Source organism: Canis lupus, chromosome 13, assembly GCF_048164855.1.
Source record: "Canis lupus baileyi chromosome 13, mCanLup2.hap1, whole genome shotgun sequence".
NCBI lineage: Eukaryota > Metazoa > Chordata > Mammalia > Carnivora > Canidae > Canis > Canis lupus.
In genome coordinates, this window is record NC_132850.1 from 44196342 (window position 1) to 44212025 (window position 15684).

At 39.6% G+C, this 15684-nt stretch overlaps 1 protein-coding gene across 9 annotated transcripts in view; it reads left to right on the forward strand.

Moving 5' to 3' along the window:
• LOC140603015 (uncharacterized) overlaps positions 1 to 15684 on the forward strand; it is a 136869-nt gene that overhangs the window by 36847 nt on the left and 84338 nt on the right. For 2 of the 9 annotated variants that reach the window (XR_012006046.1, XM_072773420.1), the window contains exon 3: positions 9753 to 10613. The exons of 6 other annotated variants lie outside the window; for them this stretch is intronic. Coding sequence is in view for 1 of the 3 variants with exons in the window: in XM_072773420.1 (XP_072629521.1) it covers positions 9753 to 9831 (79 nt within the window). In the remaining 2 variants the exon portion in view is untranslated. Of the gene's footprint in view, positions 1 to 9752; positions 10614 to 15684 lie in introns of those variants that run through there. One more of the 9 variants, XR_012006040.1, reaches the window with a different exon arrangement.

Here is a 15684-nt window from a genome sequence, read left to right on the forward strand (position 1 = left end):
GCACTTCCTCTCACACCTCATTTATTTGAAGCTGGTTACATAGCAAGAGAAGTGGAAAATGTAGTCTCTAGATGGTAGGCTGTTACCAGCTTCTATTACTAAAATAAGAGAAAGGGATCCCTGGGTGGCTCAGTGGTTGAGCGTCTGCCTTCAGCCCAGGGCATGATCCTGGAGTCCTGGGATCAAGTCCCATATCAGGCTCCATGCATGGAGCCTGCTTCTCCTTCTGCCTACATCTCTGCCTCTTTCTCTCTCTGTGTGTTTCTCATGAATAAATAAATAAAATCTTAAAAAATAGAAAGAAAAGAGAAAATGGGTATTGGGGAATAAGTAGCTGTTCTGTTGGCTTAAATATCCATACACACTTATTTTCACTTTTATACCACCTTAGTTCTCTCCCCAAGACAGACAAATCAGCTCAGACTCTAGAACATTAAGTGGTACACAGTCCTTTCCATCAGTTTCAAATGTGGTTCTTTGGGCTCTAGAAATCTAAAGAGTAATACATAAATAATGTATATCTACTTCTCATCCATAATAATCATCTATTACTGTGTAATAAATTACTCTAAAATTTAGCAGCTTAAAACAACAAACATCTATATCTCACAGTTTTTATGGTTCAGATGGGACAGGTCCTAGGGAGGGAGTCCTCCTACTGCTGCTGCTATCAGTTCTCCACCGACACCTTTCACAGAGGCACAGCCCCTAAAGTCTCACAAGGATGCACTACAATGTATGAGTGACAATTCATATCTTAGTTACTTACCACTATTCAGGTGGCAAGGTGGAAGGAAGGCTTTTGCTCTTTGTTTTTGTAATTTTCTACTCATATTTGGGTAACTCGGGGGGGTGGGGGACAGGGTAATGCGGTGGAGGAAAGTCCTTGCTGTGACTATTTTGATATTCATTAGAAACAATATATCCTTTCTGAGATTTTTGCAGTATTATTAAACAATGGAAAAGGTTAAAAAAAATTCGGGAGTGACTTTCATGGAAAGTTCTGGTTCAGGGTCTCTCATAAGTTGCATTCAAGACGTTGGCCAGGTCTGCAATAATCTGAAGACTGAACTGGGGCTGAGGATCTACTTTCAAGAGGGTGCACGCATTTGGTTCTTGGTAGGAGCCTTGAATTATTTGCTATATGGACATCCCCAAAAGGTCGCTTGAGTATCTTCACGACATAGAAGCAGCTTTCCTTTCTTTTTGTTTATCTTTTTACAAGTTTTATTTAAATTCCAGTTAACATACAGTGTAATATTAGTTTCAGGTGTGCAATTTAGTAATTCATCACTTACAATACCCAGTGCCCATCACAAGTGCCTTCCTTAATCCCTATCAACCATTTAAACCATACCCCTGCCCACCTCTCCTTCAATAACCTCAGTTTTTTTCTCTATAGTTAAGAGTTTGTTTCCTTGCTTGCTTCTCTTTTCTTCCCTCTATGTTCATCTGTTTTCTTACTTAAATTCCACATATGTGTCAGATCATATGGTATTTGTCTTTCTCTGACTGCTTTTTTCACTTAGCATAATACTCTCCAGCTCCATTCATGTTATTGCAAATGGCAAGATTTCAATCTTTTTTAATGGTTGAATGACATTCTATTGTATATATATGCCATTTCTTTATCAATTCATCAGTCGATGGACATTTGGTCTCTTTCCATAATATGGCTATTGTTGATAAGGTTGCTATAAATATCAGGGTGCATGTATCCCTTTGAATCAGTAGTTTTATATGAAAGGATAGTAGTGTAATTGCTGAATCATAGCATAGTTCTGTTGACAGCTGTTTTCCCCTATGGTGACTGATCAAACAGAGAGAGACCATCAAAACACCTTTTTTTTTTAAAAGATTTCATTTATTTATTCATGAGAGACACAGAGAGAGAGGCAGAGACGCAGGCAGAGGGAGAAGCAGGCTCCATGTAGGGAGCCTGATGTGGAACTCGATCACGGGACTCCAGGATCACTTCCTGAGCCAAAGGCAGACACTCAACTGCTGAGCCACCCAAGCATCCCACACCTTTTGTGACCTAGTCTTGCATGTCACACACCACTGTCATATCCACTATCCTTTACTCACTAATAGCAAATTACCAAGTCTAGCCCACACTCAAGGGGAGGGGAATTGGGCTCCACCTTTTGAAGAGAAGATTACAAAAAAAATCTGTGATCATATTTTAAAACGATCACAGCCTGCTTTCTGGCTGTGTGTGTATATGTGATCATGTTCTTCATATATATTTTTATTATAGTAAAATATATATAACATAAAATTTACCATTTTAACCTTTTTAGTGTATAATTCAGTGGCATTAATAAGTACATTCACATTTTTTGCATGGCCATATATTTTTTACATTTGTTCCACACTCAACATATACTCATCCCTTCCCATATCTCCTCCCAAATCTCAACTCATATATGTCAGCTCTAGGATTTGACTTTGCCCTCTTGAAAAGCCTATAAACTAGCCTATTGCTGTTTCATGGATGCTGGGTGAAAAGAAAACATTTTATTAATCACAGAACAGCACACAATAGGAGCATCACATTTGGATCGGCTCCCTTGTTCTCTGAATCCCATAGAGGTGGTGCAGAGAGGCCCAGGTGGGCATGTAGGGTGCCAGAAAGTGAATGCTGTGGATTTCTATCACAGTTGAGTTACCCTGAGCTTGGAAATCTCCCTCTTTTATGGCAAGCTAGCGTTTTATCCCTGTCATCAAATGGCATGGCATTCTTTCTATGTCTCCATCTTCATATATTGTTTTCTATTTCCAAAGAACAATAGTCATATTGGATTAGGGCCCATCCTAATGACCTCAACTTAACTCAATTACATCTGCAAAGACTATTTTCCAATAAATTGCTGTCTATAGGTAAATCTGGGTTAGAACTTCAATATATCCTTGTTGGAGGAAGAGCTCAAGCCAGCACACCCCCATCATTCCTTTTTACAATACTCATGGTAATTATTCTATGTTCACCTTCCCAGGTAGAACATTTTTCCCTTTTTCATTGGATCCCCATTGTTTGAAATAACAGAGCACTTGTTAAAAGCAATCAATCTTTTTAATTCTTCCTTAATTTCCTGGTTGATCCTTTCATCTTTTAGCAGGATGGTCCTTAACCTCCACGTGTTTGAAATCCTTCCAGACTTCTTGTGATTTAGTTCTAATTTCAAGACATTATGGTCTGAGAATATGCAGAGGACGATCCCAATCTTTTGATATCAGTTCAGACCTGATTTGTGACCCAATATGTGGTCAATTCTGGAGAAAGTTCCATGTGCACTTGAGAAGAATGTGTATTCAGTTGCGTTTGGATGTAAAGTTCTGTAGATATCTGTGAAATCCATCTGCTCCAGTGTATCATTTAAAGCTCTTGTTTCTTTGGAGATGTTGTGCTTAGAAGACCTATTGAGTGTAGAAAGCGCTAGACTGAAGTCACCAAGTATAAGTGTATTATTATCTAAGTATGTCTTAACTTTGGTTATTAATTGATTGATATATTTGGCAGCTCCCACATTCTGGGCATATATATTGATGATTGTTAAGTCCTCTTGTTGGATAGATCCTTTAAGTATGATATAGTGTCCCTCTTCATCTCTCACTACAGTCTTAGGGATAAACTTTAGTTTACCTGATATAAGGATGGCTACCCCTGCTTTCTCTTGAGGACCATTTGAATGGTACATGGTTCTCCAACCTTTTATTTTCAGGCTGTAGGTGTCCTTCTGTCTAAAATGAGTCTCTTGTAGACAGCAAATAGATGGGTCCTGCTTTTTTATCCAGTCTGACACCCTGCGCCTTTTGATGGGGTCATTAAGCCCATTCACGTTCAGAGTTACTATTGAAAGATATGAGTTTAGTGTCATCATGATACATATTCAGTCCCTGTTTTTGTGGATTGTTCCATTGGACTTCTTCTTAAAGAGGAATTTTAAGAGTTCCCCTTAAAATTTCTTACAGAGCTGGTTTGGTGGTCACATATTCTTTCAGTTCCTGCCTGTTTTGGAAGCTCTTTATCTCTCCTTCTATTCTGAATGAAAGCCTTGCTGGATAAAGTATTCTTGGCTGCATGTTCTTCTCATTTAGGACCTTGAATATATCCTGCCAGCCCTTTCTGGCCTGCCAGGTCTCTGTGGAGAGGTCTCCTGTTAATCTAATATTTCTCCCCATAAAATTTAGAGATTTCTTAACTCTTCCTGCTTTCAGGATCTTCTCTTTATCTTTGGAATTTGCAAGCTTCACTATTAAATGTCGAGGTGTTGAGTGGTTTTTATTGATTTTAAGGGGGCGGGTATCTCTCTATTTCCTAGATCTGAATGCCTGTTTCCCTTCCCAGATTAGGAAAGTTTTCAGCTATGATTTGTTCAAATACGTATTCTGGCCCTCTGTCCCTTTCGGCGCCCTCGGGAACCCCAATTAAACGTATATTTTTCTTCCTCAGGCTGTCATTTATTTCCCTTAATCTATCCTCATGATCTTTTAGTTGTTTGTCTCTTTTTTCCTCAGTTTCCCTCTTTGCCATCAACTTGTCTTCTATGTCACTCACTCGTTCTTCCACTTTGTTAACCCTAGTCGTTAGGACCTCTCTTTGGATTGCATCTCATTTAACTGATTTTTCATTTCTGCCTGATTAGATCTAAATTCTGCAGTCATGAAGTCTCTTGAGTCCTTTATGCTTTTTTCTAGAGCCCCCAGCAGCTTTATAATTGTGCTTCTGAATTGGCTTTCTGACATTGAATTGTAATCCAGATTTTGTAACTCTGTGAGAGAGAGGACTGTTTCTGATTGTTTCTTTTAAGGTGAGGTTTTCCTTCTAGTCATTTTGCTCAGTGCAGAGTGGCCAAAAACAAGTTGCATTGGGAAAAGGAGAAAAGGGAGAAGAGAAAGAAGAAAAAAAAAGAAAAAAGAAAAAAGAAAAAAAAAAGAAAGAAAGAAAAAAAAAGAAAAAAAGAGAAGAAAAGAAAAAAGAAAAAAGGGGGGGGGTGGAGCAAACAGAAATAAAAAAAACAAAAAACAAGGGGAGTATCCTCTGATTCTGTATACTGTAAATCCCTTGACTTCCCCTGGAACTTTCCAGTGTTGCTTGGTCAATAATTTGTTTTCCCCCTGTCCGTCTAGCTGGTCTTCTGGGGGAGGGGCCTGTTGTGCTGATTTTCAGGTGTTAGCACTTGGGGGAGCTGCTCTGCGCCCTGCCTGGTGCAGGGCTCAGTGGGGGTTGTTTACCCCGTGAGGCCCCAGGAGGAACAACCGCAGTGGCTGGGCCAGCTCTGGAGCCCTGGAGTCAGCCCCCGCAGGAACTCCGGAGCTCTCCGTCTGCAGGGCCTGGAGGCTCCGGGGCGGGGCCGCTGATCTGCTCAGCTCGGGGCAGGAGCGTCCTTGCTGTCCTGGGCCTTCCCGGCCTCTGCCTGTCCCGGGGGAGGCCGGATCCTGGGCTGTGTCCCCAGTGTCCTCTGCTCCCGGGCCTGCGCTGTTGGATTCGCGCTCCCGGTGGCGCAGCCCCCTCCGCTGAGCCTCCCCAGAGCCCCTCCGAGCTGCTCCCGCCCCGCAGCCCCCTCCGCGGAGCCGCTTCCTCTGCCCGAGCCCCTCCGAGCTGCTCCGGGTCCCGCCGTGCGCGCTGCAGCCCTTAGGGAGCTCGGCGCACTCTCCCGGGGCGCAGGTGTCTGTTAGTGTCCCAGGGAGCCCGAGGGCATCCCCGCCCTCCTGGGTCCTGCTCCAACTCCCTGCGAGCCCCTTTCCGCCCGGGAAGGTTGGTGCAGCTCCTGCGTCTCCGGGACGGGGCTCTCCTGTCCTGGGGACTCTCGCCCCGGCCTCAGCCCGGCAACTCGCGGGGCCCCTCCCCCCTTGGAGGCCTTTTGTTTCTTTATTCTTTTCCCCCGTCTTCCTACCTGGATAGAAGTGCGAACTCTTCTCACTGTAGCACTCCAGGTGTTCTCTCTTTGAATCTCAGGCCGAATTCGTAGATTTTCAGGATGATTTGAAGGTTATCTAGGTAATTTGGTGGGGACAGGTGACCTGGGGACCCTACTCTTCCACCATCTCGCCCCGCCTCTTCCTGTGTCCTTTTTAACTCTGCCCTTTACTCATTCTACCTTTGTTGGCCTCAGGATCTTTGCCCCCTGATACTCCTTCAGTCTGGAATGCTCTTTCCCAACATAATGTCTTGGCTCATGCCTCTTGTAGGATCTTTGGTTAAATGCTATCCTTTCCATGATGTTTAAATTGCAACCTCCCAGAACAATTCTTTCCTCCCTTCTCTGCCTTATTTTTCCTGTTGCAACCATGATCATCTAACACAGTATATGCAATCTCACAGTGATCCAAACTCCATCAGAGAAGGATTTTTGACTAAGCTTTTCATTTCTAGATTCCCAGAATCTAAAATGGTGCCTGGCACAAAACAGATGCTCCACAAATAGTTGAAGAAATGAATGAATGAATGAATGAATGAATGATAAGCACTAGTCAGTCTTTTCCATCTAGGCAAAGGCCTTTGTGGCTCTAGAGGCTCATAATTAATTTTCTTAAGACCACTTGACCAGCAGGGGTGGGGGAATGGTAGGATGGGGTGTGGAAGCCAGAGGTGAGACAGAGGGGACTAGTTGGAAATGGGGGGGTAGGATTTGAGGGGAGCTCAGAAACCTTGCTCTATAAAGCCCAAGTTCATAGGATTGATATGGCAGTTTCTATGGGCTGTGAAATAGGAGTTTAAACCAACTGAACAAATATTTAATCATGGTATAAGCATTTGTTTCAGGAAGGGGCTGGAATCTGCGGGAGACTGAGGGTTTGGGTCAATATAATGGGTATTGCAAATTTACCAAGTCCTTGGAGTTGTTTTATCTCTCACTGATCCTATTCCCCCCTCCAACATACACACATCACAAGCTTCCTTTAAAAACATTCCTTGTATGTTGTTCCTGCTTTTTTTGTTGTCAGCCTAATTGTGGAAGGAAGTAGGGCATGCTAAGAAAGCACATGCAGGCTTATGTGTAAGCCAGAAGCTGAGAGGAGTCTTTATCTCCAGGAGTACACATGACAGATCAGCAGCATAAGCTTCCTTTTTGGGAAGCACGATAGTGGTCTGAGCAGTTTGGTGGAGCTGTGTGGCAAGGGCAACTATTCCTAAAACAACATTCCAACCCAACTGAACTATGTGTGTTATTGTTTAAATAGAGGTCCCTTTCCTTGGTTTTCTCTGAAAGCAGATATCGAAAATATACACAGACTTGTCTTCCCAAATACATACCAAGAAAGGGGATCTGGCCGTTAAAATGAAAATGACAATTCTTCAGGCCAGGTATTTCAAGGTTGAGTGTTTTCCCCAAGGCTGAGTGTTTGATTTAAAACAACAAAACAAGCTGGCAGGTTGCAGACGGGGCTTGATACATTCTCAATATAAATGATGAAGCACAGTGCAGGCCCTGGAGTTCACCTCCCCTTAGGCATTCAAAAAAACAAAAACAAAAACAAAAACAAAAAACAAACAAAAAAACCCCAAAAAACAATAACCAAAAAAACCTCATAAACAAACAGGGAGGTGCCCACGTCCCAGGATCTGAGCAGCAGCCAGTTCAAGTGCCAGTATTTACCTTCTTTGCATCAGCAGTGGTCACTGAGAAAGATTAAATGAGCTCCACACTCCCTCTTAATGAGACAAATTGCTACTTCATCAATGTCAACTGCTCAATACCTGAGTTTCACTTTGTATTAAGCAAAAAAGCAAAATCTAATTCCTTCTCAGAACCATGAGACAAAATCCAGATTTATGCTCTCACCACAAACTGGATGACGGAGAACTCAAAAGGAGAGAGAAGACTAATAGGGGAAAAAAAAAACACAAGAAAAACTAGTGTCCTACAGCAGAGGGAGAGATGGGTGTCTTTTTACATTGTGCATCAGATTGTTTTATAAACATTTATGAAAGATTAAAAACCACTGAGCATATTAAGTCACTTCTGTATTTATGAGACATTATCACTTATGAATTACAACTCTGGGCCTTAACCAGTGAGTAACACTGACAGTGGATGAAAAAAATTAACATTGGATAAAAAGGCTTTATTGTATCTGTATTAAGTGTGTGTGTTTGTGTATATGTGTAAACCAGCTAAGTACTTTTAACATTTACTACACAGTCAGATTCTTTTTCAGTTCAAATTAAGGCGGTTTCAAATTAAACATCACAGTTTCACATACATGGCCTAATTAAGTCTCACAACAAGGAGGTGGTTATGATTATTTCTCTTTTGGAGATGAAGGACCGAGATGAATGACCCTTAGCTGAGGGTCACACAGCTAGCAACGAGGACCAGAACACCTAAATGTAGTGACCTTTCTCTGTTCCATTAGCTGCCATTCACTCATCAAGCTACCATTTATTCAGTACTTCCTACATGTTGTAGGTTTGGTTTTTTTTAAAAAAGATTTATTCATTTGAGAGAGAGAGAGAGTACGAGTGAGGGAGAGGGGCAGAGGGAGAAGCAGACTCCCCACTCGGTCCAAGGACCAAGGACCAAGGCCATGACCTGAGCTGAAGGCAGATACTTTACTGACTGAGCCACCCCAGAACCCCGTCCTGGGTTTTTATATATTGTATTTCATGCACATGAACACCCCTGCAACAATAACCCTACAAAATGTGTGTTTTTAATCACCACTCCTGCTTTACAGAGGAAGAAATTGATAGAAGTCATTGGAGAAACCTGTCTTAGGTTTCTCCACTAGTAGATGGTGGTGCCATATTGTCACAGGACTTCTGATGCCAAAGCAGTCACCCTTTCTATGTAGCACACTGCCTGAGAAGATTTTTTAAAAGATTTCTCTCCTTTAAAAACGAGACCAGAAAAACACAGAAACAAACCAACAAAAAACTTGAAGTTCATACAAATGTAATAATAAAGGTATTTTGAATATGGTTCATAGTAGAACATGAAAATAAAACTCATAGAAGAATATGCCAGTGTGGTGTGACAAGTAGAAGGTGTTTTTCAGCTTTCTCATGTACTATATTTTTGTGTTTCATATGATCCTGCTTTGGTGAGCTTCCTGTGAGCTTCCTGTGAGTCTTTAGTCTTTCTTGCAGTTTCTCCAAACATTTTCCTTAGCTGAGTGGCAGGGCATTCCTTCCTCACTGGAGGACCTACGAGCAGTCACAGGGATATATTCATATTCCCAGGGAGCAAAGTGGAGGGAAAACTGCGAAATAGGTCTAAAGAACATACTTTATCTGATCCTTCAAGATAAAAATCAAATGCTATTGAAAGGCACAAAATCAATTTTCTATTTAGTTGACCGATGCTAAACAATAAAAAAAAAACAAGTCTAATTACTTAGATGCCTAAAATCCCATATTTTGAAACTTCATTTACTTTTGTAAGGATAAGTATTTCCATAGAACAATTCCACCTGCAGAAAATGCTGGTTTTCTGAGAGAAGAATGCACCTTCTGAAAGCATGAAGAGGATGACTAGATGAAGAGACACTAGTCCCAAACATAAATGCTATCTCCTAGAGATATCTCACATTCCCTCTCCAGCCCCACAGCCCTTTCTTAGAGATCCCACTCTCAAAACTGCCCCTATAATTTTTGTTCAGACCCTGAGGGATCTACTTCCCTGGGTCCAGAGAAGTTGCTCAATAAACAGTTGTTGACTGTACTAGTTTTCTGTTATTGCTACAACAAATGACCATACACTTAGTGGTTTAAAACAATGAGAATTTTTTATCTTACCTTTCAGGAGGCCAGAAGTTCAAAATGTGTCTCACTATGCTAACATCAAGGTGTCAGGAGGGCTGGATTTCTTCTGGAGGCTCTAGGGGAGATGAGTTTCTTACCTTTTTCACCTTCTAGAGGCTGCTCACATTAGTTGGTTTGTGGCCTCTTCCTCCCTCCTCACAACTAGTGATGTCATGCCAAGTCCTTTCCAGGTTGCCTTCTTTCTGGTACCCCCTTTTCTACCTCCCTCTTTTACTTTTAAGGACCCTAGTGATTACATCAGACCCACACACATAATCTGGGATGATCTCCCCATCTCAGAGTCAGCTCATTAGTAACTGTAATTCCATCTGCAACCTTGTATCCTCTTTACCAGGTCACACGGCATAGTCCTAGATCTGGGGATTAGAACATAGATGTCATCAAGGGAGAGGATGAGTGAAGATGCAGTTCATACATACTGATGGACTGGATGAACAAACTAGAAAAAAAATAAGGTTTGCCTCATCATCCATTTTTTAATTCAAGGCATGGTTTTGAATTGACAGTGTATAAAGACCATAAATTTCAAAAGAACCCAAAGACTGGAAGCTTGCATTCATCACTTTGCAAAGTCCATTGACTGTCTAATGACTTTAAGAACAATAATCTACAATGATAGTGGGAGATCAAGTGATTGATATCAGAGTATTTAAATCTCTATGCTGTAAAAATAAAAATCAAGCGCTTTCATCAGGAAAAATAAATTATGAAAAGGCTCAAAACCATTGTGTCTATTTTATATCTGCCTTCCTGATCATACTTAGTATGGACTGAGGAAATGCCAAAAATCCCAGGGATATCATTTTCTTGAATACAGATCCTCATTAGAGCAAAACCAAAAGAACTGAACTGCTTTATCACTATCCTGGGGGGAATAGTGCTTAAATATATGTGTTAATAATACATTTTTAAAAAATTTCTGTGACATACAACAGTGAACTTTGTTCTTCCTATCAATAGCCTCATTGCCTGACACTCTACTAGCAGGAAACTTATGTAAGGCCTTCACTGACGATCTCCACTCCACTGGTGTGGGACGAGTTTCACACCACAAAGTAACCCAGATACATCTTTCTTTTTTCCCATCAGAGGAATAGGAATACAACTCTCTCCACCCAATTGGAAGGGCGTGTAAAACTAGATATTAAGTTTCCAAAAGACATTTAAGGTCACTATTAGCATCTAGTATCTGGCATCCTTTTATACAAAATAAAAGTGCATTTTGGATGCACTTTTCCCAAACCACAGTAACATCCCCATGCCTCTCACATCTACAGGGCACGAAACTGACCACATCCAGAGAAGTAATCCTCTCACTTGGAATTTAGAATCTCCTATGTCCTCTTTAATATATCCTCAGTTAAAAAAATTTTCTTTCAAGTTTTCTTTTGGGATCTCACTGTTGTTGATGACCTACCATATCTTAAGGGACAATTGAAAACAATCTACCAGAAGTAGAAAGCCATCAATTCTAGCTGGTAATTTCCCATATTACTCTTTTTTCTTAATACAGGCCAAATTACTCTACTAAGCATCACATAGATTACCTTATTTAGTTTAATACTAAGAAAACTATCCCCACTTAATAGATAATGAAAATTAGGGCTAAGCAAAATTAACATACTTAATATCTGACTTCTAGAAATTGTGGATTAGGGACTCTAACCTGTCTGAGGTCAGTATCCATGACTTTGAATGAAGAAAATTAGTGTGACCATTCCCAGGAGCTAGAATGATTTTATTTTATTCTCTTATGAAGAAATCTAATAAAATAATTATTGAATGTTTAATAGGCCCTATGGAAAAGTAAAATCTTTTAAAAAGCTATTCCAAAACTGTCATGCAACATTAACATCATACTATTACTTTGTTAATAATCTAAATATATGGTAGCATAGGATCTGAAATTCAAAGAATTGCAAAAAAAAAAAAAAAATGTGTTTCTAGATCTTGTAGAAGGGCAGAGTTTTCTATTTATTCCTTACTGCCTTTTCTAAATTTTACTCTCCCATTTCAAAAATCACAAAATGACACATTTTGGTAGTAAATATTGTTTTGATCTTTTATTTATTTTTCTTTTTTTTTTTAATTTTTATTTATTTATGATAGTCACATAGAGAGAGAGAGAGAGAGGCAGAGACACAGGCAGAGGGAGAAGCAGGCTCCATGCACCGGGAGCCCAACGTGGGATTCGATCCCGGGTCTCCAGGATTGCACCCTGGGCGAAAGGCAGGCACCAAACCGCTGCGCCACCCAGGGATCCCTGTTTTGATCTTTTAAAAGTAACTTTGAGGGAATCCTTGGGCAGCTCGGTGGTTTAGTGCCTGCCTTTGGCCCAGGGTGTGATCCTGGAGTCCTGGGATCAAGTCCCACCTCAGGCTCCCTGCATGGAGGCTGCTTCTCCCTCTGCCTGTATCTCTGCCTCTCTCTCTCCTCTGTGTCTTTCATGAATAAATAGATAAAATCTTAAAATAAATAAATAAATAAATAAATAAATAAATATAACTTTGAGCAGCTATGGTATACAACTGTTTGTGTTTATATATCATATATAAATATATCTAATTTTAATTGTAGTAAAAACATAATATAATATTTACCATGTTAACCATTTTTAAATGTACAGTGCAGTTGTGCTAGATTTATTCATTGTTGTGCAACAGATATCCAGAACCCTGTCATCCTGCAAAACTTAAACTCTATATTCATTAAACAAAAAAAAATCCCCATTTCTGCCTCTTCCCCTCAGTCCTTGGCAACCTCCACTCTATTTTATGTCTCAATGAATATGACTACTTTAAAAACCTCATATAAGTGGAATAAGACAGTATTTGTCCTTTTGTAACTGACTTATTTCACTTAGAATAATGTCCTCAAGGTTTATCCATGTTGTAGCAGGTGACAGTATTTCCTTCTTTTTTAAGGCTGAATATATTCCATTGTATGTATAAAACACATTTTGTCTACCCATTCATCCATTGATGGATGCTTGGGTTGCTTACACTTTTGACCTGTTGTGAATAAAGCTGCTATGAACATGAATGAGCAAGTATTTCTTTGACACTATGTTTTCAGTTCTTCTAGCTATAAACCCAGAAGTGGAACTGTTGGAACATATGGTAATTCTATCTTTTTCTTTTGAGGAATTCCCATGCTGTTTTCCAGAGTAGCTTTACCATTTTACATTCCCATCAACTGTGCACAGGGTTCTAATTTCTCCACATGCTCATCAACACTTGTTATCTAAATGCAAAGGAAAGAAACTGGACTCTGACACTATATACAAAAATTACCTCAAATGAAGTTAAGATCTAAATGTAGGACCTGAAACTATCAAACTCCTAGAAGAAAACAAGGGAAAAGCTTTATGGTAGCATTTTTTTTTTTAAGATTTATTTATTTATTTATGATAGACATAGAGGGAGAGAGAGAGGCAGAGACACAGGAGGAGGGAGAAGCAGGCTCAATGCTGGGAGCCTGACGTGGGACTTGATCCCGGGACTCCAGGATTGTGCCCTGGGCCAAAGGCAGGCGCTAAACCGCTGAGCCACCCAGGGATCCCCTATGGTAGCATATTTGACAATAATTTTTTGTTTATGATACTGTTTAAAGACAACAAAAGCAAAAATAGATAAATGAGACTGAATCAACTTTAACTTCAACGTTGTGCATCAGAAGATATAATCATCAGAGTGCAAAAGCAACAGATTGAGAGAAAATATTTTCAAATCACATATTTGATAAGGGTTTAATATCCAAAATATATAAAAACTCTCACAACTCAACAAAAAATAACCCGATGAAAAAAATATGGGCAAAAAACTTGAATAGACATTTCTCCAAAGATGGTATATAAATGACCAATAAGCATGTGAAGAGATATTCAGCACCAATAATCATTAGGAAATGCAAATCAAAACCACAATGAGGGGCACCTGGGTGGCTCAGTTGTTGAGCATCTGCTTTTGGCTCAGGTTGTGATCTCAGGGTCCTGGGATCCAGTCCTACATCAGGCTCCCCGCAGGAAGCCTGTTTCTCCCTCTGCCTATGTCTCTGCCTCTCTCTCTGTGTCTCTTATGAATAAATAAATCAAATCTTAAAAAAAAAAACCCACAATGTGATACCTCACATCCATTAGGTAGAGTATTGTTAAAAAAACAACAGAAAACAACCTGCGTTTTCATATATTTCAACATTCATTAGTTTTTCATTGGTTTGCTACTTTAAAACATGGCATCCTATAAGTTTATAATGATATACAAATAAAGGTATGTTCTAACTATTGTTTAGTGACTTCAGTTGTGAATTTTCATCCAGTGGGTAAAAGTAAGCCCAGAACTAATCATAGAAACCCATTATGTTCCCACAGGCACATTTATGTACTCAACACACTTGTATTTAGTTTCTGGTCTTTGGGTTGGAGCCACAAAGTGGCCTTTTCCCTGGACTCTATTTCCTTGAAAGATTTAAAGCATATGTTGTTTTCCATTTGGGATTGACATTGTACTTTATGGAATCTGTTAGGCTTGTGGGATTTGTTGTTTAGTTCACAATAAACAAGGTCCAGCTAGTTCATATCATTACTTTGTGTGAATTAGGAAAAGGTTGCTTGCTTGTATAGACTGGGCCTCATAACTCAAGTCTCACTAAGTGGAATGAGGGGCTAGGTTCAGCATCCACAGCCCATTCATTTAGGTGTCCTTGTGCGATCCAGGAGAATAATTTTAGATATTAATTCCTCTTAGAGGATCTTGATAATATGGTACTTAATAAAATAGCATATTTAGCTCTCAAAACAAGCCTTTTTGTGACTTGATTTTCATAATGCCTTTAATCCTTCATCTTCTTCCAAGGCCAGACTCTTTGGAGGAGGTGATCTGAGCTATTCCTTTGCTGTGAAGCCAGGAAGTGGGTTTCTCAAGAGAAGCTGGCACCTCTGCTTCAAAGAGCAACCTGAGTAGAATTCCTCAAAAGCCAATTATGCAGTATGATGCTTTGGCCAATAGGGATTATTGTCTATTTGTAATGGTAGGACTATGATCATTGGCAATCTTCGGCCTGCTCAGAAAGCTTTGCTTGTATTTAACTTGTAAATGCATCTGAGGTCATCCTATTAATGAATTATTTATTCATTTATTGTATACATTTTTTCTTGCTATGTTCTTGGAAGACACAATGTAGAATCCTTCTCTGCTCAAGGAATTAAATATTCGGCAGAGCAAGCTAATGAACACCTTCTTACATTGTACTCAAGAGGGTACATGCAATACAGGTCAAATAGATCTTGTTGAGTGTCTGACTTAATTTTGCAAATGAAAGATGCTGTAACTCTTGATATGAATGGATGGAATCGAATCTTTATGCTTTGGTTATTTTAAATCAATGCTGTACTCTAAAAAGACCATTTCAGACTACATATAAATGAATAAAAAACCTGAAAGGTCAAGAACTTTGAATTCTTCAGAATAAGCTGTCAAATATATTATAATCTACCTAGTATTGAACATATCTGAAATTACTCTGAGGATTCTACAGGGTACTTATCAAAGAAAATTAAAATCACAATTTAAAATAAAAATTTTTGAAGTAGCAAAATATATCCTTTCTCTTCATATTTAATACTTTAATTCTCATAAAGATTTTACTTATATCTGAAGACTTCTTTTTCACAGTAACAATGTCAGGTTCAGGAGGACAGATAAGAAAGCCTATTCTTTAACTATATTGATTGCTCTGCCTTACACTTTCAGTTCTTACAGTATTTTTTTATGCTATTAAATCACTTAATAGCTCAAGAGAGTGAGATAAAGATCAGAGTTTTTCCTGAAGTAATTCAAGGTTGGATCTATATAAATCAGGCAATTGTATTTTCTTGCCACAAACCTGTTTCTTTGGAGCAGGAGATGTTTCCT